Source organism: Nothobranchius furzeri, chromosome 2 (assembly GCF_043380555.1).
Source record: "Nothobranchius furzeri strain GRZ-AD chromosome 2, NfurGRZ-RIMD1, whole genome shotgun sequence".
Taxonomy (NCBI): Eukaryota; Metazoa; Chordata; class Actinopteri; order Cyprinodontiformes; family Nothobranchiidae; genus Nothobranchius; species Nothobranchius furzeri.
This window is the reverse complement of record NC_091742.1, coordinates 97,505,664-97,530,780: the sequence shown is the minus strand read 5'-3', so window position 1 is coordinate 97,530,780 and position 25,117 is coordinate 97,505,664. Positions and strand designations below refer to the sequence as shown.

Below are 25,117 nucleotides of genomic sequence, written 5' to 3'. Positions count from 1 at the left end.
TTGTAATGGAATTCATGCATTAGTTTTTGTTTGCTTTAAACCCAGAGCAGACGTCACTCGCCAGACGACATCAACACTGCATACTTTAGTATTTGTTCATTTATCGTGAGTAATATCGATATCGCAATATTAAGCACTGTTATGGAATATCGCAGGTTTTCCTAATATGGTGCAGCCCTAATTTGTAATTTTTCTCTGTGGTGCAGCTACGACAGCGTAGCAAAGTTTACACACCATTGTTACTTGATCCACGTCTGACTCCTCGAACCCGTGATGTTTCCACATCACCGAATTCGTTTAAACTATTTTCCACGAACATCTTTCATCTTGCATCCATTATCCTCTCCTCTCAAAACAACTTCTGCCAAGCATTCCTGAAGTCTTATCACTTGTTTGAGACGTGTTTGCAGCTCGCACTAAAATGGAAAGTGGTTGGAGTTGTGAGAGCTGCGCTTGATTTGCCACTCAGAGCAGCGCAAGAGTAAGCTTGAGGGAGGAGCTAACAATCGGCTCTGTCAGGTTTAATGATCATTTAAAACCCAGATCGTAATTGAGATCAAAATTGTAATTATTGAGATGCATTTTAGATGCATCAGATGATTAAAACCAAGTGGTGTATATTTAGTATATATATATTGTCGTTGTCGTCTTCCTCCGCTTATCCGGGTCGCGGGGGCAGCATCCCAACTAGGGAGCTCCAGACCGTCCTCTCCCCAGCCACTTCCACCAGCACTTCCTCCGGCAGGACCCCAAGGCGTTCCCGGACCAGATTGGAGATGTAACCTCTCCAACTTGTCCTGGGTCGACCTGGGGGCCTCCTGCCGGCAGGACATGCTCGAAACACCTCCCCAGGTAGGCGTCCAAGAGGCATCCTGACCAGATGCCCAAACCACCTCAACTGACTCCTTTCGATCCGGAGGAGCAGCGGTTCTACTCCGAGTCCCTCCGGAATGTCCGAGCTCCTCACCCTATCTCTAAGGCTGAGCCCGGCCACCCTACGGAGGAAACTCATTTCGGCTGCTTGTATCCGCGATCTCGTTCTTTTGGTCATTACCCAAAGCTCATGACCATAGGTGAGGATTGGGACGTAGATCGACCGGTAAATCGAGAGCCTGGCTTTCTGGCTCAGCTCCCTCTTCACCACGACAGATCGGCTCAGCGTCCGCATCACTGCAGACTGTAATGGAATTGAATTACAATTTAATTGATGACCATAGACATTAAAGATTCATATCTAGTATGAATCCCATCTAATGGACACTGGGTTATTTAAATCAGAAGATTGCATCTTTTTATTAATTAAATAATCACTTTGCATGAACTGAGAGACAAGAGAAGAGAGAGAGAGACTTTCAAACGTTTAAGAAAATTTATTACTAAATGATTTTTTAAGCAATTTAACAAGACTAACTCTCTAATGATGGATGTTTGTTGGAATGAAGTGTGAGGTAGGTGTGTGTGTGTGTGTGTGTTTGGTGTGTGTGTGTGTGTGTGTGTGTGTGTGTGTGTGTGTGTGTGTGTGTGTGTGTGTGTGTGTGTGTGTGTGTGTGTGTGTGAACGATGTCAAGTTCAGAACCTCCGTGTCTGGAGAAGCGAGTCTGAGTGGGATATGATGTTTTGCTCCTAACTGATCAAGTTTGAACCGTGGTCATAAACACATGAGATGCCAGTTTGTCGCATCAACATACCCTTCAGTGAGACCTCCACGGTGGATCCACAATGCCCAGGTCCTGCAGGACCTTCCTTCCGGTACCGGAGCCGATGGCACAGCGTTACAGAACGACAGACTAGTCCTTGGATTTTCTGCAGGTAAACAGCGACAGGTGTTTCACAGCGTCAAAAAGGGGAATCTCCTTGGGTCAGCGAGTTCAGCTTTTATTCTGAAGGAACCGTTGTTGATTGATAACAGCGAAAAGTTTTTCCCTGTTCTTAGCTTAAAAAGAAAAGTATAGATGGCCTTTCCATACTTCACGTAGCATGCGGTGAACTTCAGGGGTTTCTTGAGATCATGTTGAATACTGACTTATAATGGCGTTGGAATTAGGGCTGGGCGATATGACGATTTTAGACCGTTTTACGATCTACACATCTGACGGTCTGTCATTTTTGAGAGACCGTTTTATCACGATTCACAGCTCTGCTGTTGAATTTCTGCCTCTGAATGAAAAGGGAACTTACCCCAGGCGAATGACACGCCTTTGTTTGACCTTAACCAATCAGAGTGAGTCATAGTAATATATCAGTGCCCCGCTTGTTTTCACTTGTGTGTGAACAAACATGGCTTCGCCGCGGCTGAGAGCGATACGAGGTTTTCGTTCCGAAGAGGAACGCAGGGTTTCCTTAGCGCGCGGCGCTAACAACTTAGCGACGTGACATGTCTCGGAGAAAGCGTAAAAACACGTTGGACGCTTCTTCTGAAGCAGGAAAATAACACCGCTTCTTAAGCAGAGCACGACGTCGCCTCAGCTCGTCCACCCTCTGCCGAGCCGGTGTCGGTACCGGACTGAGCTCGGTCACTGGGTCGCTGGAGCTGTTCCGTGACTGCCTGATGGAAAACCAGCGGGTTTCATCAGACTCGTAGTATCTTGTTTATGCTGGGACCCCTGTATTTTACCGCTCCCTCCTGCAGTCTTCCCCTATTAACATTTAAAATGATTCTGTAAACTCCGTGTATCAATAGAAACAATCTCTGCCTCTGCCAGCTGCAGTAAATGTAGCTTCCAAATAATAAGAGGTGCATTCATCTGTGTATCTCCTTTGATCCACATTAGTGATATTTTCAGCACCAGAACAGTGAAGCAAAGAAAGATTCCTGAGTTTGTTAGTAATTTTATTTATTAGGTGCATCTAACCTGTTCTATTTTTTCTATTTATCTCTGAAATGAGATCAAATCAGTGCTTCTATGGGTTGTCTCCAATCTGCACTGGAAAATTGTACTTTATTTAGAGACTTGTTGCAGAAAATATTCAGAATGCGCAGTTTTTTGCTACCACAAGCGATCTCTGGTCCAGCCGCACATCAGAGCCGTATTTGAGCTTAACTATCCACTACATGAGCAACTGGGAACTACATAGTATTTTGAATAGGGATGCAAGCAATTAATCGATTATCAATTAATTGTCGATAAGAAATTACTCGATTAAAATAAATTAATTGCAATTAATTGCGTTTTAAACATGTAACTCCCCGCCAGTCCGCATGGGGGCGCGCTTGACACCAGACGTACTTGACGCACATGCGTGATAACGAGAGAGGAAGGCTCCGACGACGACAACAACAGAGGAGAAAGAGTACGCAGAGGATGAGGAGGACAAAACGGAGTGCAGTATGGAGCCACTTCACGCTGGTCAATGACAACGATGCCAAATGCACAATATGTGGAAGTATTCTGAAGTACAACAAATCTACAACTTCGTTGAACTACCACCTAAGTACATCACATTCAGCCGTGCTACAAACTGCGAGTGGCACTCAGCCTACAATCGCCATGGCATTGGGAAGAAGGGTATGTGACTCCACAAAAGCAGAGGGCATTACCCAGCGAATATGTAACATGGTTACTACAGACATGCTGCCGATAAATGTCGTTGAAGGACAGGGATTTCAAGAACTGATAAAATACGTTGAGCCAGGGTACAATATCCCTTCTAGAACAACTATAACCACTCGCTTGGAAGCAAGTTACGCGAAGAAGAAGACCGAATTGAGAACGCAACTTGCAACTGCGAATATGGCCCTCACGACAGACTGTTGGACTTCCTTGACTACGGAAAGCTACATCACAGTGACATGCCACTACATTGAACCGGACTGGCGGGTAAAGTCAGCAGTCCTACTCACAGAGAGTATAACGGTGAGGCATACGGCAGACAATTTAGCCGACAAGCTAAACCAGGCTGTGGAAACATGGGGACTCGCGGGGCGTGTAGTTGCATGTGTGCACGACAATGCACGGAATATCGTCTCAGCAAACAGTCCCACACGAGTCAACTGGCACTCAGTTCCATGTTTCGCCCACACGCTGCAGTTGGCCATTAACGACGGATTCACCACCTACATTAACCGAGTCATTATAGCTGCTAGCAGACTCGTGCAACACTTCAATCATAGTAGCCTAGCAAACATAGCGCTCAAAGCTAAACAACAACAAATGCAGCTGCCGTCTCATAAACTCATCCAATCCTGCAAAACCAGGTGGAATTCAGTCAGTGAAATGTTTAACAGACTAACGGAGCAGAGGTGGGCCGTGTCTGCTGTACTGTCTGACCGCACAGTAACCAAACTCTCAGATGCGAGGACGCTGGAATTGAGAGATGAATACTGGCAGTTGATGGAGGATGTGGCGCCAGTGCTGGAAACGCTCAAGTGTGCAACGACCGTCATGTCTGCCGAGACTGAGGTGTCCGTATCAGACACGTATCCCATCACCTTCAGCCTGATCAACGTGCATCTCAAGACAGACGAGGAAGACACCAGCAAAGTGGGGGAATTCAAATCCAGAGTGTGCACTTCACTGAGTGAAAGGATGAAGGTAAGTTAAAAGTTAAATTTAATGATTGCAGATATTTTTTAACTGTATGCATTGCATACAAAGCACATTGTTTGACAATGGTAGTTTTTAACTCCAATCTGATCTAATAATTAAGATCAGGCAATAAATAAACACCTAATCAATTTAAAAAAATTAAAAACAAACATTTAGGCAAGGCATATAGCACACTTACAGCACAATAACAGCAGTTATTCAAGGTGCTTTAAATTATTAAATTTGCAAAAAAAAACAACAATTTGACAGCAATATAAAAACGGCAGACAAGGCAAAGAAAAAATTACGATATTAGCTTGTTGCAGCAAGTTGAAAAGAAACTAAATGATGAATGATGTGCTATGACATAATTCAAAAGCAATTCTAAAAAGTTGAGTTTTGATTTTAGGCAGCTCAGTATTTCAGCAGCTTTACAATATTCAGGGAGTGAAGAGGCACTTTAGATATAATTATTTGTTTTCTTCACAGATTGCTTCTGATGACCTGATGTCAACACCACCAATGATAGCAACCATGCTGGATCCTAGGCACAAGCACCTGGGATTTCTGACCCCACCAAGGAGGGTTACAGCTCATGCCAAACTGCTTGAAGTTCTGGCTGAGACTGAAGCAGAAGCCGAATGCAAGAGCGCCACGTCAGCAGATGCGATTGGAGGCCAGCAGGAGTTGGTTGGGGGCCGGGCGGTGCCAGTCCAGGCAGCTGGACTTCAGAGACGCAGTGCGTATGCTTTGCTCATGGGTGAAAACTATACCACCAGGAGCACCAATGATGTAGAAAAAGAGGTGGACAGCTTTCTGAAGGATCCGCCACCACTCCTTGATTCCAGTCCCACAACATGGTGGAAAGTCAATGAAGGAAGGTTTCCAAGGCTGGCAAACCTGGCACGAAAGTACTTGGCCATACCAGGCACATCAGTCCCTTCTGAGCGAGTATTCTCAGCAGCTGGCCTAACTGTTAACAGGCTGCGCACCCGACTTACTCCTGACCATGTGGATTTGCTGATATTCTTGAACAAAAATAGATAAGTCTGTCTATGCTATGAGAAGCACTAGGGATGTTTTGGTTGTTTGTTTTATGAAGACTGTCATCAGGGAGCCTATATTAAGTTAACTAGAGCTACAGTTTTGGTTTACCAATGTAATTGTGATATTGTCACATTTCCCAGTTAAAAAGGGATTATAAATACTGCTGATGGTCCACATCCGACACCTTATTTGCTTAACAGAATTTATTTTATTATTCTTCATAGAGACAGTGCACTATGTTAAAGTAGCCTATATTCTATTTTTCTTTTCAGGAATGCTGCTGCTATTTATGTTCCAATGTCGCAGTCGCAGATGAGAAGCACAAATGTATTTTCATTTCAAGTAGCTGCTACCAAAAGTTATTCCCTGCCGTCAACCTGATCCCAGAATAAATCTTTGATTAAGGAATATTATTTGCATTTTTTCTTTATATCATATAGAAGATGGCATTTTATGTTGCATATATAGTAGATGGAACCTATTCAGAGGTTAATTCAATTTTTCAGAAAAATCGCTGCTTATCAATTAATCGATCATCGATCGATAAGATGAAACAACTATAGATTAATGAATTACTCGATAATTTGCATCCCTAATTTTGAACAAGTTAATGTTTGCACAATACATTTGCAATTGACATGTTTGCACTTTAAATATGTTTACGATTTTAATTTATGTTAAGTAACTTGAAAAACGAGAAAAACTGATTTTTGTAATTGTTTCTCTCAGGGCTTTTATCATCTCTGGTGTGAGTTTAAAATATAAGTGTGTTAGCACTGTGCTGATTATCCCCAATATGAATAAATGTTTATTTATTCAATGTTTCTCTTCTTTAATACGCAATTGAAGTTATGCTATTCATGGATAAAAAATCGTGATAAAATCGAAATCGTGATAAAATATTGGAAAAATCGTGATATTCTATTTTTGCCATATCGCCCAGCCCTAGTTGGAATTGTTTTATTAATCCGGATGTTTTTGATTCTGGACGAATCCAAGCTGACAGATTAAATAAACGCCACAGAGACTCGCCACGCTTCAGACGGGGAAGATTCTGATTGGATCAGCAACAGCAATGTGTCATGTGATTATTTACCTTAGTGTATCAGCGTGTCTAGTGACTAGAATAAGTCATTTACTTATTAAAAACATATTAATCATAATATTGTGATTTCACAAATCGGTCACATTGTATTATTGACTAAAAGTTGTTTTGATTAGCTTTATTGAAAATAGAGTTCTTTGGCTTTTAATAAAAGAAAATAAAGGAGTCTTCTTCTGTCTTCATTGCTGGAATGTTAACAGTTTAGAAGCGAATGCATGACCTTGAGGCTGTTTCATGCACTCTGGCACTGTGTCAAAGGGGAACAGTGGTTAGAGGATAATAACCCTGAGAAATGGCTCCTTCATCATGTTACAAGACGCTGACCAATCTGCCTGTCAATCTCCCGATCCCCCGATCCGGAGTTGGCAAGCCACCCTTTTCCGGTCGAGAACCATGGTCTCAGATTTAGAGGTGCTGATCCTCATCCCAGCCCCTTCACACTCGGCTGCAAACCTACCCAGCAAGAGCTGAAGGTCAGAGCTGGATGAAGCTAGGAGGACCACATCATCCGCAAAAAGCAGAGACGAGATTCTCCTGCCACCAAACTCGACACACTCCACACCATGGCTGTGCCTAGAAATTCTGTCCATAAAAGTAATGAACAGAACCGGTGAAAAAGGGCAACCCTGGCGGAGTCCAACCCTCACCGGGAACAGGTCCCACTTACTACCGGCTTTTACGGCCCCCAGCTCGTCTAGGAGATGATGTTATTGAAGGCGTGAAGAAAGATATGTGAATTACCGGACAAACCAAGATTTACTCTCTTAAAGGAGTTTATTAACTAAAAATCACTGCTTTATGCAGGCAAAGACTAAAATGATACAAAACCAAAAGGACGTCCCAACACTGGGGAATTAACAATAACACTAAACACAAGGATCATCCAATACTGAGGTTCTGTTCCCTCAGCATTCAAAACAGCTTCTGTCACACCTATTCTAAAAAAGCCTGGCTCTGATCCCAATAACTTCAATAACCTTCGACCAATCTCTAATCTACCTTTCATCTGTAAAATCCTTGAGAAAGTTGTTGCTTCTCAGCCCATCTCCCACCTCAATCATAACAACCTTTTTGAACAGTTCCAGTCTGGTTTTCGCCCTCAACACAGCACAGAAACAGCTCGTTAAAATCACAAATGACCTTCTCATGGCAGCTGACTCTGGTTTCCTTTCTCTACTCATCCCTCTTGATCTTAGTGCAGCTTTCGACACCATCTCTCACTCAACCCTTCTTAACCGGTTAGCTTCCCTTGGTATCACTCACACTGCTCTCGCCTGGTTCTCCTCCTATCTCACTGGCCGATTTCAGTCTGTTCAATTAAAATCCTTTTCTTCTCACCCTGTTGCTGTTTCTGCCGGTGTCCCCAGGGCTCTGTCCTTGGACCTCTCTTATTTATCATCTACATTCTTCCACTTGGCCATATCTTTCGCAAATACAAGATAAATTTCCACTTCTATGCAGATGACACTCAAATCTATATCTCCTCTCAACCCGATGCTATCTTCCCTCCAGTCTCCCTATCCAGCTGTCTCCTTGAGATAAAATCATGGTTCTCTTCAAACTTCCTGAAACTCAACAGCAATAAAACCGAAATTCTACTGATTGGCAAACCCTCCACGCTGAACATATCCACCAGCATATCAATTAACATTGATAATTCCTCAATCCTTCCTTCCCCCCATGTAAAGAGTCTTGGAGTCATCCTTGACAGCACTTTATCATTCAAAGCCCACATCAACAACATCATTTGCTCAGCCTACTTTCATTTACGCAATATCAACCGACTCTGTCCCTCTCTCACTCCTCCTGCTACAGCCATCCTCGTACACAGCCTAGTCACTTCTAGGACTGATTACTGTAACTCTCTCCTTTTTGGTCTCCCCCATAAATCCCTCCATCGGCTCCAACTCCTCCAAAATGCTGCTGCACGGATCATCACTCGTACCCCCTATAGAGATCACATCAGCCCTGTTCTTCAGCGTCTCCACTGGCTGCCTACTGAACACAGAATCTCATTCAAAATCCTGCTTCTCACCTACAAATGTATCCACTGTCTAGCCCCTTCTTACCTCTCCGATCTTATCCATGTTGCTGTCCCATCTCGCTCACTCAGGTCTTCCTCTTCCATTCACCTTGTGGTTCCTCCCGCTAATCTCACCACCGTTGGAAACAGAGCTTTCAGTTGCTCTGCTCCTCGGCTCTGGAACTCACTTCCTCCCGACATCCGTAACACTGACTCCCTCCTCTCATTCAAATCCAAACTCAAAACTCACCTGTTCAACCTGGCTTACACTCTCTAGCCCACAAACTCTTTACTCTGACATTTATAGCATACTTTTAGTAATTTTATTGTTTAAATTATCTTATTCTTATTTGTGTGTAAGTTTTATCATGTTTTGTGAGGTGACCTTGGGTTTTGAAAGGTGCCTATAAATTAAATGCATTATTATTATTATTATTAATACTGGGTAAATAACAATAATATCAATTAAAGCTGCAAGCAGCGTCGTTCGGCCCTCGCAGCTCCGCGCTGCTCTGGCCTGGCTGGCAGGCCGGGGAACCAGGGCACGTCCCCGGAACAGAAACGTCCACCACCCCGACACCAGAAACCGCTAATGGTCTTCTCATCCGCACCTCACCCTGACTCAGCATCCCCTCTGAGCCCACCATTCAATTACACGTCTCACCACTAGGGCATACTGTATCTTTACCACACTGGTGGTGTGATGACAGTGATCAACTTTAATGCTATTCTGACCATGTTTTTTAAAGTTATTGAAGGTTACAGTTAACTAGGGGGCGCTGTGACCAACTACAGAAAAATCCCATTGAGGTCAGCCTTGGTTTACAAAGATGGTTTTCTGTTATTTTGGCATCAATCGGACGTTGTGTGTGTTATCTAAAGCCGGTGAGCTGAAAGGGGCGGAGCTACAGGGATTTGAACCAACAACTCCATCAATGTGTTTGGTTCAGTCACGGGATGTCACAAGCCAAGTTTGATGCCGTTCTGACCTTGTCTTTAGAAGTTAATAAAGTTTGAACCCATCTAGGGGGCGCTGTGACCATTTACAACTAAATGCCATAGAGGTCATCTTTGGTCATCAAAGATGGTTTTCTGTTAATTTGGCATCAATCAAATGTTGCATGGGTCATCTAGAGACAAGAAGCTGTAAGTGGGCGGAGTTAAAGTGAATTGAACAAGTGAGCACATACATGTGTTGATTGCAGTTGTGTGATGACTCCCACAAAGTTTGATATAGTTTGGAGCTTTTTTGCAGAAGTTACAAAGGTTTTTTGTATCTAGGGGCGCTGTCCCAAATGTAGGAAATATTCTATGAAGAAGTTTGTAGGTTGATAACAGTCATTTGTGTGCAGTTTGGTGTGAATTGCATCATGCATGTGTTATTCAGGGCCTAATATCTGTCAGGGCGTAGAGCTAAAGCGATATCAACCAATTACCACAGGATTGTGTTGGGTGCCTTTGTGTGATGGCACAAAGCAAGTTTAGTGCAGTTACGACCTCGTCTGTAGGAGTTATTACAGTTTTAATGGTGTGTAGGGGGCGCTGTGGTAACATTATACAAATTTCACCAACTTTTTGTGTCTCATTGGCTAAAGGGTAAATAACAATAATATCAATTAAAGCTGCAAGCAGCGTCGTTCGGCCCTCGCAGCTCCGCGCCGCTCTGGCCTGGCTGGCAGGCCGGGGAACCAGGGCACGTCCCCGGAACAGAAACGTCCACCACCCCGACACCAGAAACCGCTAATGGTCTTCTCATCCGCACCTCACCCTGACTCAGCATCCCCTCTGAGCCCACCATTCAATTACACGTTTAACGTTTGCCATGTTCAGTCTGGTGCAGATGGGAGGCTTTTTGTGGAAGTTACGATCAAACGTAAGGTCACGGCGTCAGGCCAGAATTCGCCATGGCATGTAAGCGCCTCCCTATATGGAAAGCTATCAGATCTGAATGGTCATTACACCATCATGAAGACAGTGCATGACCTTAGTGTCATGTTGACTAAATTAGAGTGGGCAAATATGGGAATTTCACCATAAAACAATAGACTTCCTGGTGTCAGGGGGCGTGGCTTAGGTGATGTCAGCTGTCCACAATGACGTTGTCTTGAGATGTGGTCAGTGATCACACAGACAAAGTTTGATATAGATCTGATCATGGTCATGGGAGTTATTAAGTCAAGTAATGTAATGGTTAAAGGTCAATGTTTGAGGCTTAGCCACGCCCACACCTTTCAACTTTTGAAAAATCCGACGGTTGAATTTTTCCCCTATGTCTTAAGAGTATATAGCACAAGTTTGAAGGAGATTGGTGAAAAGGGCGATGGAGCATCACTCTCCAAACATTGTGTGCGAAAACCACTAAATCGCATACTTGGACCAAAATGGCCGACTTCCTGTTCGACTTTGCGGCACCAAGAGACTTTTTTGTAGGTCCTGAGACACCACATTAGTGTACCAAATTTCGTAATCCTCAGTCAAAGCATGGCTTGGGGCTATTAGTTTAAATGGTCCTAGGGGGCGCTATTTAAGAGAATAGGCCACGCCCACAAACTTCAGCTGTCTATTTCTCTTGGGGGTCAGACTAGGATCACTCACCAGAAGTTTGGTAGCGATATCACGATAACTGAAGAAATGAGAGACAAACTTATTTCCATGGCGTGATGGCGATTTTCGCCATGCTCCCAAAGCCCCGCCTTTTTTCGAAACCTGCCAGTACTGGAGGCCAAGTAACCTCAAGTTGTCTACTGCTGTTTGCCAAAGAATCCTGGTGATTGGGTAAAATGAGTCCAGTAGGGAGCAGTGCAAAAAAGAGTGGTGTGGCGACAGGTCAAAGTTTGAGGCTTAGCCACGCCCACACCTTTCAACTTTTGAAAAATCCGACGGTTGAATTTTTTCCCCTATGTCTTAAGAGTGTATAACTGAAGTTTGAAGGAGATTGGTGAAAAGGGCGACGGAGCATCACTCTCCAAACAACGTGTGCGAAAACCACTAAATCGTGTACTTGGACCAAAATGGCCGACTTCCTGTACGACTTTGCACTTGGGTCCAAGAGACTTTTTTGTAGGTCCTGAGACACCACATTAGTGTACCAAATTTCGTAATCCTCAGTCAAAGCATGGCTTGGGGCTGACAGTTTTAATGGTCCTAGGGGGCGCTATTTCAGAAAATAGGCCACGCCCACCGGATATTCACATCAGATCTTTTGGGGGGCCGGACTAGGATCACTCACAAGAAGTTTCGTGACGATATCTTTAGAAATGACGAAATGGGAGGCAAACGTAAGGCCATGGCAGTACGCCTGACTTCGCCGCGCCGCCGCAGCCCCGCCCTCTGCCGAACACTCCTATAAAGTGACGCCAAGCAACCCCCACTTGTCTTGAGTTAACAGCTACAAATTTGTGGTGATTAAGTGAAACAGGGCAATTTGGGACCTTTCATAGTAAAACTTGACTTTTTTGGTCCTGAGGGGGCGGGGCTTGTGTGATGTCATCATCCGACCATGGAATTTACTTTGTGGGTGGATGACAAATGACCACAGAAAGTTTGGTAACTCTATTCCATTCAGTTATGAAGTTATAGCAATTTAAATTTTTTTGGTGAGTAGTCAAACTTCGAGGCCTGGCCCCGCCCCTTCATCATTTACGAAAACTCAGAATCCTTGTCTCAATTTGTTCACCCATCCCTTCTGAGCAATTTTACACAAGTTTTGAGACGATCGTGCGAAAAATGATCGAGCAATCCAATCAGAAACGGACCCTAAAAACGGCAAAAACTGCAAAAAATCGCCATTTCAACCCAAAATGGCCGACTTCCTGTTTGATATTGACCATGCTTGCAAGAGACTTTTCTGTGCGGACTGTTGAGTACTACAAGTGTACCAAATTTCATAACTGTACGATAAACTAAGCTTTATGGAGAGGGTTTTTTTTTTTACTTTCTAGGGGGCGCTGTTCAGCCATTTTCTTTGCGATTTTTTTGGGACCTTTAAAATATCAAATTTTTCACCAGGCCTGACAAGTTTGCAAAATATTGTGAGTTTTGGGGTATGTTAAGGTCCCCAAAAAGCCATTCAAAGGGGGCACGGAATAACAAAAAAGAAAGAATAATCGGAGCAAAAAACAAGAGGCCTTCGCAGCGCTTTCGCTGCTCGGGCCTAATAAACACAAAAACGCCGGTACTAATCCGGGAAAACGAAAGGAATTAGATGAACTCAAAAAGCTCCACCAAAAGGGTGAGCCGAACTCACTCAATACCACACAGGTAATCACAACGAAGACTTTAACGTCTGGGTTTCTAGGAGGGAAAAAGAGGAACACTCGCTCTAACACTAGGCCTCTTCTAAGCTTCCCTCCTCGAATGACAGAGGGAGCTGCCTATTATAGGAAGCTCCCTGATTGAGAGATTAGCGACACCTGGCTCAGCTAGAGCCAGGAGAACAGGTAGGAGCTCTGAGACCATCTTGTGGCCACAAAACAGACAGCGTCTGTAACACCCTCCCCCTCAAAACAACAACTAAATTCTTTTTTGTTGTTGCCACAAAAACAAGAGCGCTCCCACTAACTAACTAGATAAAACAACTAACTAACTGACTAAAATTCCTGGATCTCGGAAGACGGGCTGATTAAACACTTTAAAATCACGCTGCGCTGATCGTCAGCGCTGCGGAGTGTCCCCGAGATAGTAGCTTGCGCTACCAACACTAGCCTTAAAGAGCAATTAACGTCTAAATTAACTTTTTTTTTGCTGATGAACTGTATAAATGAGTGTCTAATAGTGCTTTAAATGTGTGTATTCATTATTTTAGCATTTTGGTGCATTTTCTTTAAAAATTAAAAATTCTGCCTAAATACCACAGTATAGCGCCACCTTCAGCTTAAAACATAGAATTTGACTCATTTTGAATAAATTTTAACCAATGGCTAAAGAGTAAGATACTACGTAAACCAGTAGAGTACTACGTAGCAGCTCTGTGTCAACTTTATAAAAGCAACGAGCGTCTCGGCCACGCCTTGTGGTGAGTTGGGAGTTGGATTTGCAAGCGAATGTAGGAGGCTAGCCGTAGTTCAGCATTAGCATATAGCATTAGCATATCCTAGTCTTGAGCATAGCTTTTAGTTTTATACTTACTTATTTAGTGTTAGCTTGGCTGTTGGATATTGTAGTTTAGTTAGTGTTTGGCTGTTAGTGTAACTAGGAAAGTAGTTCGAGTTTAGTGCTCCATATCGTGTTAGCATGGTGAGATGGTGTAGTGTAGTATGGTTGCGGTGGCTCTGTGGGCATTTTATCCGCGATTCTGCACGCCTCCGTTTGAAGAGGGAGGCTGTGCCCACCGTGGCTCTTCCGCGATTTAGATGCAGCCCACCGACTCTGCTCCCCCACCACGGCGGGCTCCAGTCTGAGGTGAGTCAGCTAAATAAAGTTTTAACATCTTCTAAAGACAATTCCCTACCTAAATGCAAAGTCCGAGAGACGTGGTTCACTTCATTTAGCTAGTCAGTCGGCAATTCTGCAACAGTGGCTCTAACTGACGCAGCACTAGTTGACAGACAGCATTACAGCGTGAAATCCAGCTTGTGACCCGGTTCTGTAACCCGGTTCTGTAAGGACTTCTGTTCAGGGGGTCGCATTTCAGGCTCTCCACATCATATGTGACTGACTTTTACGTTATAACAACGATCACACACTAGGACTGTTATAAAGCGCCTATATAGGAGTTTCTTTTGTATATTATCTGACTTTATAAACTCCCAACAACAATGTGCTTCTATTTGTTTTTTCAGGCTAAATCTACCCAAGACACTGGCTGTCAGACTGATTTAGCTGCAAGAATGCACTTGTCCAGGCTGACGTGAAGCCTTACCTGTAGCAAAGGTGAATTATTTTTAATAATCTTCTATGTAAACATTTTTTATTACCTTCTAGTTTGAATTTGTTTTACAGATTATTGTTACACGTGATTTTATGCTCTTTTAAACATTTATAAATGTGCTGCTTCTTTGTTTTTGTACATAGCCACCCAGAAGAGCTCACAGCCGCAGTGTGTCTTGTGACACGAGGACCATGACGGAAATTCATCTTCCAGAAAGTCCCAGAGCAGCGTCCACACCCCCTGAAAAGACCAAGATGTGAGGTGTCTGCTGTTGATTCCAGCTTCCACCTCAGTGACAGTGCAAGCTCAGTGAACTTTTCAAGGTAAAAAAATTAAAACATTTCAGAATTTTTAAGATATTAACAATTAAATTAGTATGTGATTACATCATGAAGGAGGCTACTGATTCTGGCCCTGTGACACTTGGTGGTGACGTGTGAGCTGATGCACCTGGTAAATAACTTTCACATTAAATATTTTGTTTTTGCTATCAAAAGTAAATTAACTAATAACCTGCATTATTGCAGGACACTCAGCAAAATACGGACTCTACACCATGAGGCAGGCACACGTTAATACTTATAAGAGCACATAAGGTGAGCAACACCACATATTATTGTACACTGTCCTGGATTTGTTTTCTTTCTGCATTTCATCATTAGGCTGGCTGATCACCTGATAACTCCTGTCATCTGGTTGTGACAGCATGAAGATGTCCTAACACACCTGTAACCTATCAGCTCATCTGGCAGAATAGAGAGAGAAGAGACAACACCACATCTCCTGTTCCTGGAAAGCCTTCAGCCATCCTTCGATGACTGAGAACCTCCATCAGCTCTGTCTCCTGTCTGCCCACAATTATTATAATAAATATTGTGTTTGACAAGTTTTTTGTGCTGCCAAATATCTCATTTTGATTCCAGTTTTGATATTTTAATGGATATTTATAAATTACATTAATTGAATTATCACATTGTCGCATGTTTAACTATTGTGATGAATTAAACTAGCACCTCACTGTTAAAAGCTCGTTTTAATTTCAAGCATGTTTAAGTATTTATGGACATGAGCAAAAACAGGAAATATATCAATTGAGATTTATTTAATTAATATAACAAATAAGGTGGAAAGAGTCATTGAAAGGCACATTCTTCCGGAAGCTCCTGATCCTGACGACACCAGCAGAGACCACCTGCAGACACCAGAGGACCTAGAACCGAGAGAGCAGCTGTTATCAGTAAATGAATAATGAAATCAGGGCAGTTTTAGTGGGCTGAACACATTACAGAATAATTTTCTCATGGGGTATTTTCATAACTTTCTATGCAGCAGATTGTAACTTGAGCCCAAGGCTCCTGGAGACCTGCTATCCAGCACGTTTCAGTGGTTTTCCTGCTTTAACGGGTTAGATTAGCTGTTAAGCAGCTCAGCTATTTGTTGCTGATTAAAACCAGGTGTGTTGAAGCAGATAAACCTCTAAAACATGCTGAATACTAGCTCTAGGGCCGTGGAGACAAACCCTGCAGCTAATCTGATGCTATGGCTAACGGCTACTTACCATTCAGAGCCGGTTCTGTTGGGTCGGTTCCGGTAATTTCAGGCAACTCACAAGCTCAAAACAATAAGGCTCAGGTCCGCTTGTCTCCTCCAAATAGACTTGGTCCCTTTCTTCTCGAGTGTCTGGGTAAGGAGGGGGAGAAACGTCCACCACTTCTAATAACTGCTCAGAGTGAAGGGAGCTAGCATCGTCTAGTTAGCCGTCGTCTTCGTCACTGCCGCGGCTCTGCCCTCTCGGTCCTCCAGGCAACGCCTACTAATGTTGCAATTTTTAAAATTGATACGTGGGTGGAGTAAGACTCTGAGGGGGGAGTTACAACTTCTTTAAGGGAGATCCTCACATCTAAACAAAACAAAATTTCTACTAGGGAGCCTCAATCCGTGTGGCATCGGGACAGCGCATCAGCCATCATGTTGTCCGCCCCCTTCTTGTGGCGGACTTCAATGTTGAACTCCTGGAGGAGGAGAGCCCATTTCATCAGACGTTGCTTTGCGTTGAACATGCGGTGGAGGAAGGTCAGTGGGTTGTGATCTGAGAAAACAACAGTGGTGAAATGGTTGCAGACATATACATGAAAATGTTGTAGGGACCAAATTAAAGCCAGAGTTTCCTTTTCTATTGTTGAGTAGTTGCGTTGAGACGGGTTGAATTTCCTGGAAAAGTAGCAGACGGGGTGATCAAGCCCATCTGCATCCTCTTGGAGAAGAACAGCTCCTGCTCCGGCGTCAGAGACGTCCACCTCAATTTTAAAGGGCCGGGATAGATCAGGAACAGCCAGGATCGGTGCGCAACAAAGCAGGTTTCTGAGAGAAAGGAAAGCCTGGTGACAGTCTGGGGTCCAAGAAAAAGGAATGTTAGTGACAGGAGTAGCGTTACCAGCAGCGAGTGTAAAATAAGGCCGGAGAGTTTGTCCATTTTCTGAGCGGCTACCAAAGCATCATAGCTTAGAGGAAAGTTCACAGAAACCGGGGGCTTCATAACAGTAGCAGCATCTGCAACGGAGCTTTCATCTGACAGGAAAGAATGCAACACAGAATCACGGAGGGTTATCTCCGAATCCTTTTTAGCTTGCGCTTTAGTTAGCACACAAGCAGGCAGAGGGCCTCCACTATCATGAACTTCGGGTTCTAAAATGAGTTCAGGCAGAGGTTCGACCAAACCTCCAGCAGCATCGTTCCCTAAAATTAATTCAACTCCCTTTGTAGGGAGTTCGTCTAACACACCAACCAGAAAATCACCCGAGACTAAGGGGTAGGACAGTTTAATGTAGTGCATTTCGGCCGAGAGAGCTCCCATCTCGATACCTTGTAGCAACACCGAGTAGCCGGCTTGGCTATTTTCAGAAAACGGTAACAAGCTTCTTTTTATTAAAGTTAGGGAAGCTCCTGTATCTCTCAAGATAACAACTTTGGTGTTGGCTTCAGAACCCAGAAGAGAGACAAAACCCTCTGAAAGGAATGGCTTATAGCAGGGATTTGGCTTTTCAGCGTTAGTTTTCTCACAACAAGCTATATCAGTTCTGTCCTTATTTGGAGAACTTCCGGTACTACAGTTTTTCAGTTTCAAAGAATAACAATCACGGATGACGTGGCCACATTTATGGCAGTAAAAACACTCTGGTTTTTCAGGATTAGAATTTGGAGATATTCTTACACGGGGTCTGATTGCACGGTTTGCGTCCGTACGAATCTCTCGGACCCGGTATGTGAGGGAGAATTCATCGGCGAGGAGAGCAGCCTCAGAGAAGGAAATCACCTTCTGCTCATTTAAATAATGGACCAGCGTTTCAGGAAGATGTCGTTTGAACTCTTCTATTAGAATGAGCTCCTTCAGATCAGCCAATGAGGAAATATGAGAAGCAGAGGACCATTTTTCAAACAACACAGACTTTGTGAGCATACTCAACATACGACTGATTTACCTGTGGTTTTTCAAATCTGAACTGTTGCCTGTAGGCTTCAGGAACAAGTTCATAAGCCGTGAGTACGGCTCACTTTACCTTGTCGTAATTAGCACCATCTGTTGGAGACAGAGCGGATACCACCTGAAGGGCCTTACCTGTTAACTTGCAAGTCAAGAGGAGAGGCCAGACCTCGCGAGGCCACTGCAGCGTCGCAGCGATCCGCTCAAATGCGAGGAAGTAGCCGTCCACTTCCGTCTCCTGGAACTGGGGCAGCAGCGTGATGCATTTACTGACATCAAAGGGTGTTGTTCGCAACGGCGAATGGGCGGGTGTCACTGGATCTGGGCGAACCCCTGTATGGGAGGCAGTCGAGTCATCAGGTTCCTGGGAGGAAGTCCAAGCCGCATCAGGAACGGGCTTCTTATTCCGTAGCTCGATCTCGAGCATTTTAAGCTGGGTTTCAGCGTCCAGTCTTTTTAAGTCCAACTCATGGCATAATCGCCGTTCGAGAGCGCATTCATCTGCTTCAATGCGCAGGCGAGCGAGCCGGAGCTTCAGGCGAGCTCCACTGAGTGGTGAAGTCGGAGGACTCTGATCTGGTGACGGTGAGCCGGAAGAGGATTCTTCTGGTTTGACCTCTTTTTCTGGAGTCACCGGAGGCGATGAAGGGCAGGAGTCGGTCTCGGAAGGAGGCGGAAGGATCTCTTGGGCCTCCATATAGTCCACAACGAACTTCCGTAGAGCGTCTTTCGTGAGCGATTTCAGGATAACCAGATCGAAGTGGGCAGCTACTTCCCGGAGGTCGGCTTTTCTGCAACGCTCCAGCAGCCGGCGCGAGGGAGCCTCCACAAAAGCCTGCAAGTCAAAGGTTGCCATGGTGACGTCCGCTCCACCTCCAAGAGAGGAAAACAAGGTTAGTCCAGAAAACAAAAATAGATGTAAAACCGGGTATAAATGTACAAAGATGACAAAATTCCCGAACGAGCCCCCACTCTTTTACGTCCCCCAGCTCGTCTAGGAGATGATGTTATTGAGGGTGTAAAGAAAGATATGTGAATTACCGGACAAACCAAGATTTACTCTCTTAAAGGAGTTTTTAAACTAAAAATCACTGCTTTATGCAGGCAAAGACTAAAATGATACAAAACCAAAAGGACGTCCAACACTGGGGAATTAACAATAACACTAAACACAAGGATCATCCAATACTGGGTAAATAACAATAATATCAATAAACACAAAAACGCCGGTACTAATCCGGGAAAATGAAAGGAATTAGATGAACACAAAAAGCTCCACCAAAAGGGTGAGCTGAACTCACTCAATACCACACAGGTAATCACAACGAAGACTTTAACGTCTGGGTTTCTAGGAGGGAAAAAGAGGAACACTCGCTCTAACACGAGGCCTCTTCTAAGCTTCCCTCCTTGAATGACAGAGGGAGCTGCCTTTTATAGAAAGCTCCCTGATTGAGAGATTAGCGACACCTGGCTCAGCTAGAGCCAGGAGAACAGGTAGGAGCTCTGAGGCCATCTTGTGGCCACAAAACAGACAGCGTCTGTAACACCGGCTATGCGGACCAAACTCACGCTCCTCTGGTAAAGGGACTGAATGGCCCTTAACAGAAAGCCACCCACCCCATACTCCTGGAGCGTCCCCCACAGGGTGCCCCTGGGGACACGGTCATAAGCAGGGTCCGAAATTAACACTCACCAAATGCGAGTAAATTGCTCCATTTGGCGAGTAAATTTTTGAGCTCTACCTGCCACCTGGCGAGTAAATGTTTGCAACAAATTAGTTATGTTTATCAGTCATCTAACACGGATTTCTGATACTCCTCCCGCCTGCATGCAACGTACACAAACGTACGCGAAACGTGAACGCCGCATCCAACGTCATTTCCACCTATCCCATTCAATCAGTTTAACAAGTTAGCAGTTGGCTTCGTGTTAAAACTAGCGGTGAAATGTGGCGGTTTTTAACTGGAGTCAGCCAGCCTTCCAAAAGAAAACTTGTCGAACTGGAAGAAAAACCACCAGGACCAGTGGCAACCAGAAGATTTTGTGAAAAGTGGCGAACTGGAGACGGCGGAGTCGTGAGACAATGGCTACATTATGATGGCCACGTAGCGTTGCTGCCTTTCACAGACAACTGTCCCTCGGCATTCTTCAAATATCCAAAAAATGCCCATACTTCCGACTTTGTCTTCTTTGAGGGATAATAAATGTCTCAAGTGCTGCCATCTCCTCCTGCCATTATTTCAGCTTTAGCTTAAAGAAAGTTTTGGTCGTAAACAAAAAAGTGCGCATGTGCCGCCGGCAACTTCCAGATGATACGGTGGCTGGTAAGGGTCACCGCGCCTACACGGCAGTCACGGTAATCCACCGAGATAATATATATTTTTTTTTAACAAAACTGTTATTATTTATTGTATACTTTTTTTTACCGGGGTTTACCGCTACACCGGTTACCGTGACAACCCTAGCACACTTTCAGATATTCTCATGGTGAAGCTGTGTTCTCCAGAGATCAAGGACTAAGACCCAAATGAGGCTGTAATGCTTTGGTTCAAAGATGGTGTCAGAAGCAGGAGGCCAGACTTCATGGACAGAGAAAACAAGGAGTCTGACTAGATTTCAATGAAAGAGTTCATAAAAACTTTGCTTTAGGTGGATCTAAATCATTTAGAATTTTGGCCGGTAAAAAATATGCTTGGCCGGTAGATTTTCATCATCTACCGGCCAACTTGGCCGGTGAGTAAAAAAATTAATTTCGGACCCTGGTCATAAGCCTTCTCCAAATCCACAAAACACATGTGGATTGGTTGGGCAAACTCCCATGCCCCCTCCATCACCCTTGCAAGGGTATAGAGCTGTTCCACAGTTTCACGGCCAGGACGAGAGCCACATTGCTCCTCCTCAATCTGAGATTCAACTATCGATCGGACCGTCCTCTCCAGTACCTTGGAGTAGACCTTTCCAGGGAGGCTGAGGAGTGTGATCCCCCTATATTTGGAACACACCCTCAGGTCACCCTTCTTAAAGATGGGGACCACCACCCCGGTCTGCCACTCCACAGGAACTGCCCCCGATGACCATGCAATGTTGCAGAGACCTGTCAACCACAACAGCCCTACAACATCCATAGCCTTGAGAGACCCAGGAAGAATCTCATCTGCCCCCGGGGCTCCGCCGCTGTGTAGTTGTTTGACTACCTCAGCAACTTCTGCCCTCGAGATTGGACAGTCCATCCCCAGGTCTCCCAGCTCTGGTTCCTCCTCGGAATGTGCGTAGGTGGGATTGAGGAGCTCCTCAAAGTATTCCTTCCACTGTCCGACTATAGCCCCAGTTGACGTCAGCAGCTCCCCATCCCCACTGTAAACAGTGTGAGCAAGTTGCTGCCTTCCTCTCCTGTGGCGCCGGACAGTTTGCCAGAACCTATTTGGAGCCGATCGATAGTCTTTCTCCATGGCCTCACAAAACTCCTCCCACGCCTGAGATTTTGCCTCGGCAACTGCCACTGCTGCACCCTGCTTGACTATCCGGTACCTGTCTGCTGCCTCCGGAGACCCACAGACCAGCCACGCCCTGTAGGCCTCCTTCAGCCTGATGGCTACCCGAAACTCTGGTGTCCACCAGCGGGTGTGGGGGTTGCCACCACGAATGGCACCGGTCACATTGTGACCACAGCTAGCAACAGCCACCTCAACAATCGCAGAGTGGAACAAGGCCCACTTGGAGTCAATGTCCCGCACTGCTCTCGGGACGCGGTCAAAGCTCTGCTGGAGGTGGGAGTTGAAAACCCATCTTGACAGGTTCTTGCAGGGTTCCCACGCGTCCTGGAAAACCTGGAAAATGATAGTCCAATTTTCCAGTCATGGAAAACACATGGAAAATGGGGGGAATTGCAAAATGTCCTGGAAATTTTTGAGTTTTCCTGGAAAATAATTTTCCCTCCTTGTGGATAAACAAACGGATTAAACATTTTGGGCAATATTGGGCTGTAGCGCTTCTCATTTAATTTCTGCATCTAGCTGGCACAGTGCCCCACATGACGCTTCCAACCAATCAGATTGCATATTCCCCTTCAGTTCCAGTTCCACTTCTGTTTTTCCAACTGTCTTTTTGGCTAGATTTACAGATTTTTCACCCCTAGATTTATTTCTCCAAAGAAGGGCCAAAAATAGCGACTCGGTTCACGGAGTATTGCTTTATCGCAGTTTATAGATCGAGAAGTTTTTCTCCTTCTCTCTGTTGAGTGACAAAGTAGCAGCGGAGAGCTTTTGTTTTTTTCACTCATGTGTTGAGACGAGCGAACATGACGAGAGCTTCGGGATAGCAATGGATAGCAGGTAGTCTACCGGACCCGCGCTCCACTCAGTAATTCATACTTGTTCTATCGTCCGACAGCAGAAACAAAAATATGTGAATGAGAAAAATGTCATGAATTCGATTCTATCAAAATACTAAGTATGTGCTCAGAGGACAGAGCCTCAGCTTTTCATACTGTTTTTAGCTAGCTACACAGACCGCAGCCAGGAGGCAGTGAGAACTGAAGACTGGCATGGTCATTTGAACAAAGTTGTTAACGTAATTAAATTGAATTCAACACGGCTAAATTAATAACTAGAATGATTTTAAGTGGTAACTATATATTTATCATAGTAATGCTACGTACAGTCCAGACTAAAAAGGTAGCAAACAACTACAAGTACTTATCTCTGAGGTAGAAAAAAATATATTTTTCAGGTCCTATATGTCTGTGGTGTTAGCGGGAGATATTAGCCTAGTCATCTACCCTGAATCTTGTTTCTGGATGACTGGACTAACCTAAAATGACCAATACTGGAACAATAAAATGCAGTTGACCATCCAACTATGTGAAATAAGCAGTAAAGTGTAATGTGGTGTGTACAGTAAGTATAATACATAGATTATGAAAGATATAAAAGAGCTAAGGTTTGAAAAGCAGGCCTAATTTATTGAATAAACAGTCAATATAAACAGTAACAATCTTTCAAATATGTCTTTGTGTCCTTTATAGGCAGGAGTGAGTGATGTCAGGAAGACGGTGCAGATTCAAAACTTTTCAAAACTAGCTTTTTGCTAGCCCCAAGACTCTCTGCCTGTGTGTTGGGGTTTACCCCGGTGGACGAGAGGGTAGCTTCCCTGTGCCTTCGGGTCGGGGAATGGGTCCTGACTGTAGTTTGCACTTATGGGGTAAAAATGAGTTCAGAGTACCCACCCTTTTTGGAGTCCCTGGGATGAGTGCTAGATAGTGCTCCATCAGGGGACCCCATTGTCCTGCTGGGGGACTTCAATGCTCACGTGGGCAATGATAGCATGACCTGGAGGGGTGGGATTGGGAGGAACGGCCCGCCTGATCTGAACTCGAGAGGTGTTTCATTATTGGACTTCTGTGCAAGCTGCAGTTTGGCCATAACGAACACCATGTTTGAACATAAGGATGCCCATCAATACACTTGGTACATAAGGATGCCCATCAGTACACTTGGTACCAGGGTAGCCTAGGTCGCAGGTCCATGATAGACTTTGTAGTCTTATCATCTGACCTACGGCCGTATGTTTTGGACACCCGAGTGAAGAGAGGAGCAGAGCTGTCAACTGATCACCACCTGGTGGTTAGTTGGATCAGATGGCAGGGGAAGATGCTGCGTAGACCTGGCAGACCCAAACGCATAGTGAGGGTCTGCTGGGAACGCCTGGCAGAAGAGCCTGTCAAGACGGTCTTCAACTCCTCCTCCGGCAGAGCTTTGACCGCGTCCCGAGAGCAGTGGGGGACATTGACTGTGGCCTTGTTCCACTCTGCGATTGTTGAGGTGGCTGTTGCTAGCCGTGGTCGCAAGGTGGCCGGTGCCAGTCGTGGTGGCAACCCCTGCACCCGCTGGTGGACACCAGAGGTTTGGGGAGCTGTCAGGCTGAAGAAGGAGGCCTACAAGGTGTGGCTGGTCTGTGGGTCTCCTGAGGCAGCAGACAGGTACCGGATATCCAAGCGGGGTGCAGCAGTGGCAGTTGCCAATGCAAAATCTCGGGCCTGGGAGGAGTTTGGTGAGGCCATGAAGAAAGACTATCGATCGGCTTCAAAGAGGTTCTGGCAAACTGTCCGGCGCCTCAGGAGAGGAAGGCAGCAACTCACTCACACTGTTTACAGTGGGGATGGGGAGCTGCCGACGTCAACTGGGGCTATCGTCGGACGGTGGAAGGAATACTTTGAGGAGATCCTCAGTCCCACCTACGCGCATTCCGAGGAGGAACCAGAGCCAGGAGACCTGGGGATGGACTGTCCAATCTCGGGGGCAGAAGTTGCTGAGGTAGTCAAACAGCTACACAGCGGCAGAGCCCCAGGGGTGGATGAGATTCGTCCTGGGTATCTCAAGGCTATGAATGTTGTAGGGCTGTCGTGGTTGACACGTCTCTGCAACATTGTGTGGTCACCGGGGGCAGTTCCTGTGGAGTGGCAGACTGGGGTGGTGGTCCCCATCTTTTAGAAGGGTGACCAGAGGGTGTGTTCCAACTATAGGGGGATCACACTCCTCAGCCTCCCTGGAAAAATACTGGAGAGGAGGGTTCCATCGATAGTTGAATCTCAGATTGAGGAGGAGCAATGTGGCTTTCGTCCTGGCTGTGGAACTGTGGACCAGCTCTATACCCTTGCAAGGGTGATGGAGGGGGGCATGGGAGTTTGCCCAACCAATCCACATGTTTTGTGGATTTGGAGAAGGCTTATGACCGTGTCCCCAGGGGCTCTCTGTGGGGGACGCTCCAGGAGTATGGGGTGGGTGGCTTTCTGTTAAGGACCATTCAGTCCCTTTACCAGAGCAGCGTGAGTTAGGTCCGCATAGCTGTTAGTAAGTCGGACCTGTTCCCAGTGAGGGTTGGACTCCGCCAGGGCTGCCCTTTGTCACCGGTTCTGTTCATTACCTTTATGGACAGAATTTCTAGGCGCAGCCGTGGTGTGGAGTGTGTCGAGTTTGATGGCAGGAGAATCTTGTCTTTGCTTTTTGTGGATGATGTGGTCCTCCTAGCTTCATCCAGCTCTGACCTTCCGCTCTTGCTGGGTAGGTTC

The 25,117-nt window shown here is 45.2% G+C and overlaps 1 protein-coding gene and 1 pseudogene across 4 annotated transcripts; both read left to right on the top strand.

Moving 5' to 3' along the window:
- Positions 1-25,117, top strand: part of LOC129162424 (uncharacterized) — a 297,886-nt pseudogene that overhangs the window by 220,084 nt on the left and 52,685 nt on the right.
- LOC129152913 (E3 SUMO-protein ligase ZBED1) lies at positions 1,536-15,460 on the top strand. Of its 4 annotated transcripts, none has more exons than XM_070548537.1 (6): positions 1,536-4,532; positions 5,016-14,572; positions 14,714-14,893; positions 14,966-15,023; positions 15,098-15,166; positions 15,276-15,460. In XM_070548537.1, the coding sequence occupies exons 1-2, from the start codon at positions 3,237-3,239 to the stop codon at positions 5,571-5,573; spliced, it is 1,854 nt and encodes a 617-aa protein (XP_070404638.1). In that variant the 5' UTR covers positions 1,536-3,236; the 3' UTR covers positions 5,574-14,572; positions 14,714-14,893; positions 14,966-15,023; positions 15,098-15,166; positions 15,276-15,460. The 4 variants fall into 4 exon arrangements, with proteins under 4 accessions (XP_070404638.1, XP_070404639.1, XP_070404635.1 ...); XM_070548538.1 differs by having other exon boundaries at positions 15,233-15,460; XM_070548534.1 differs by having other exon boundaries at positions 15,098-15,460.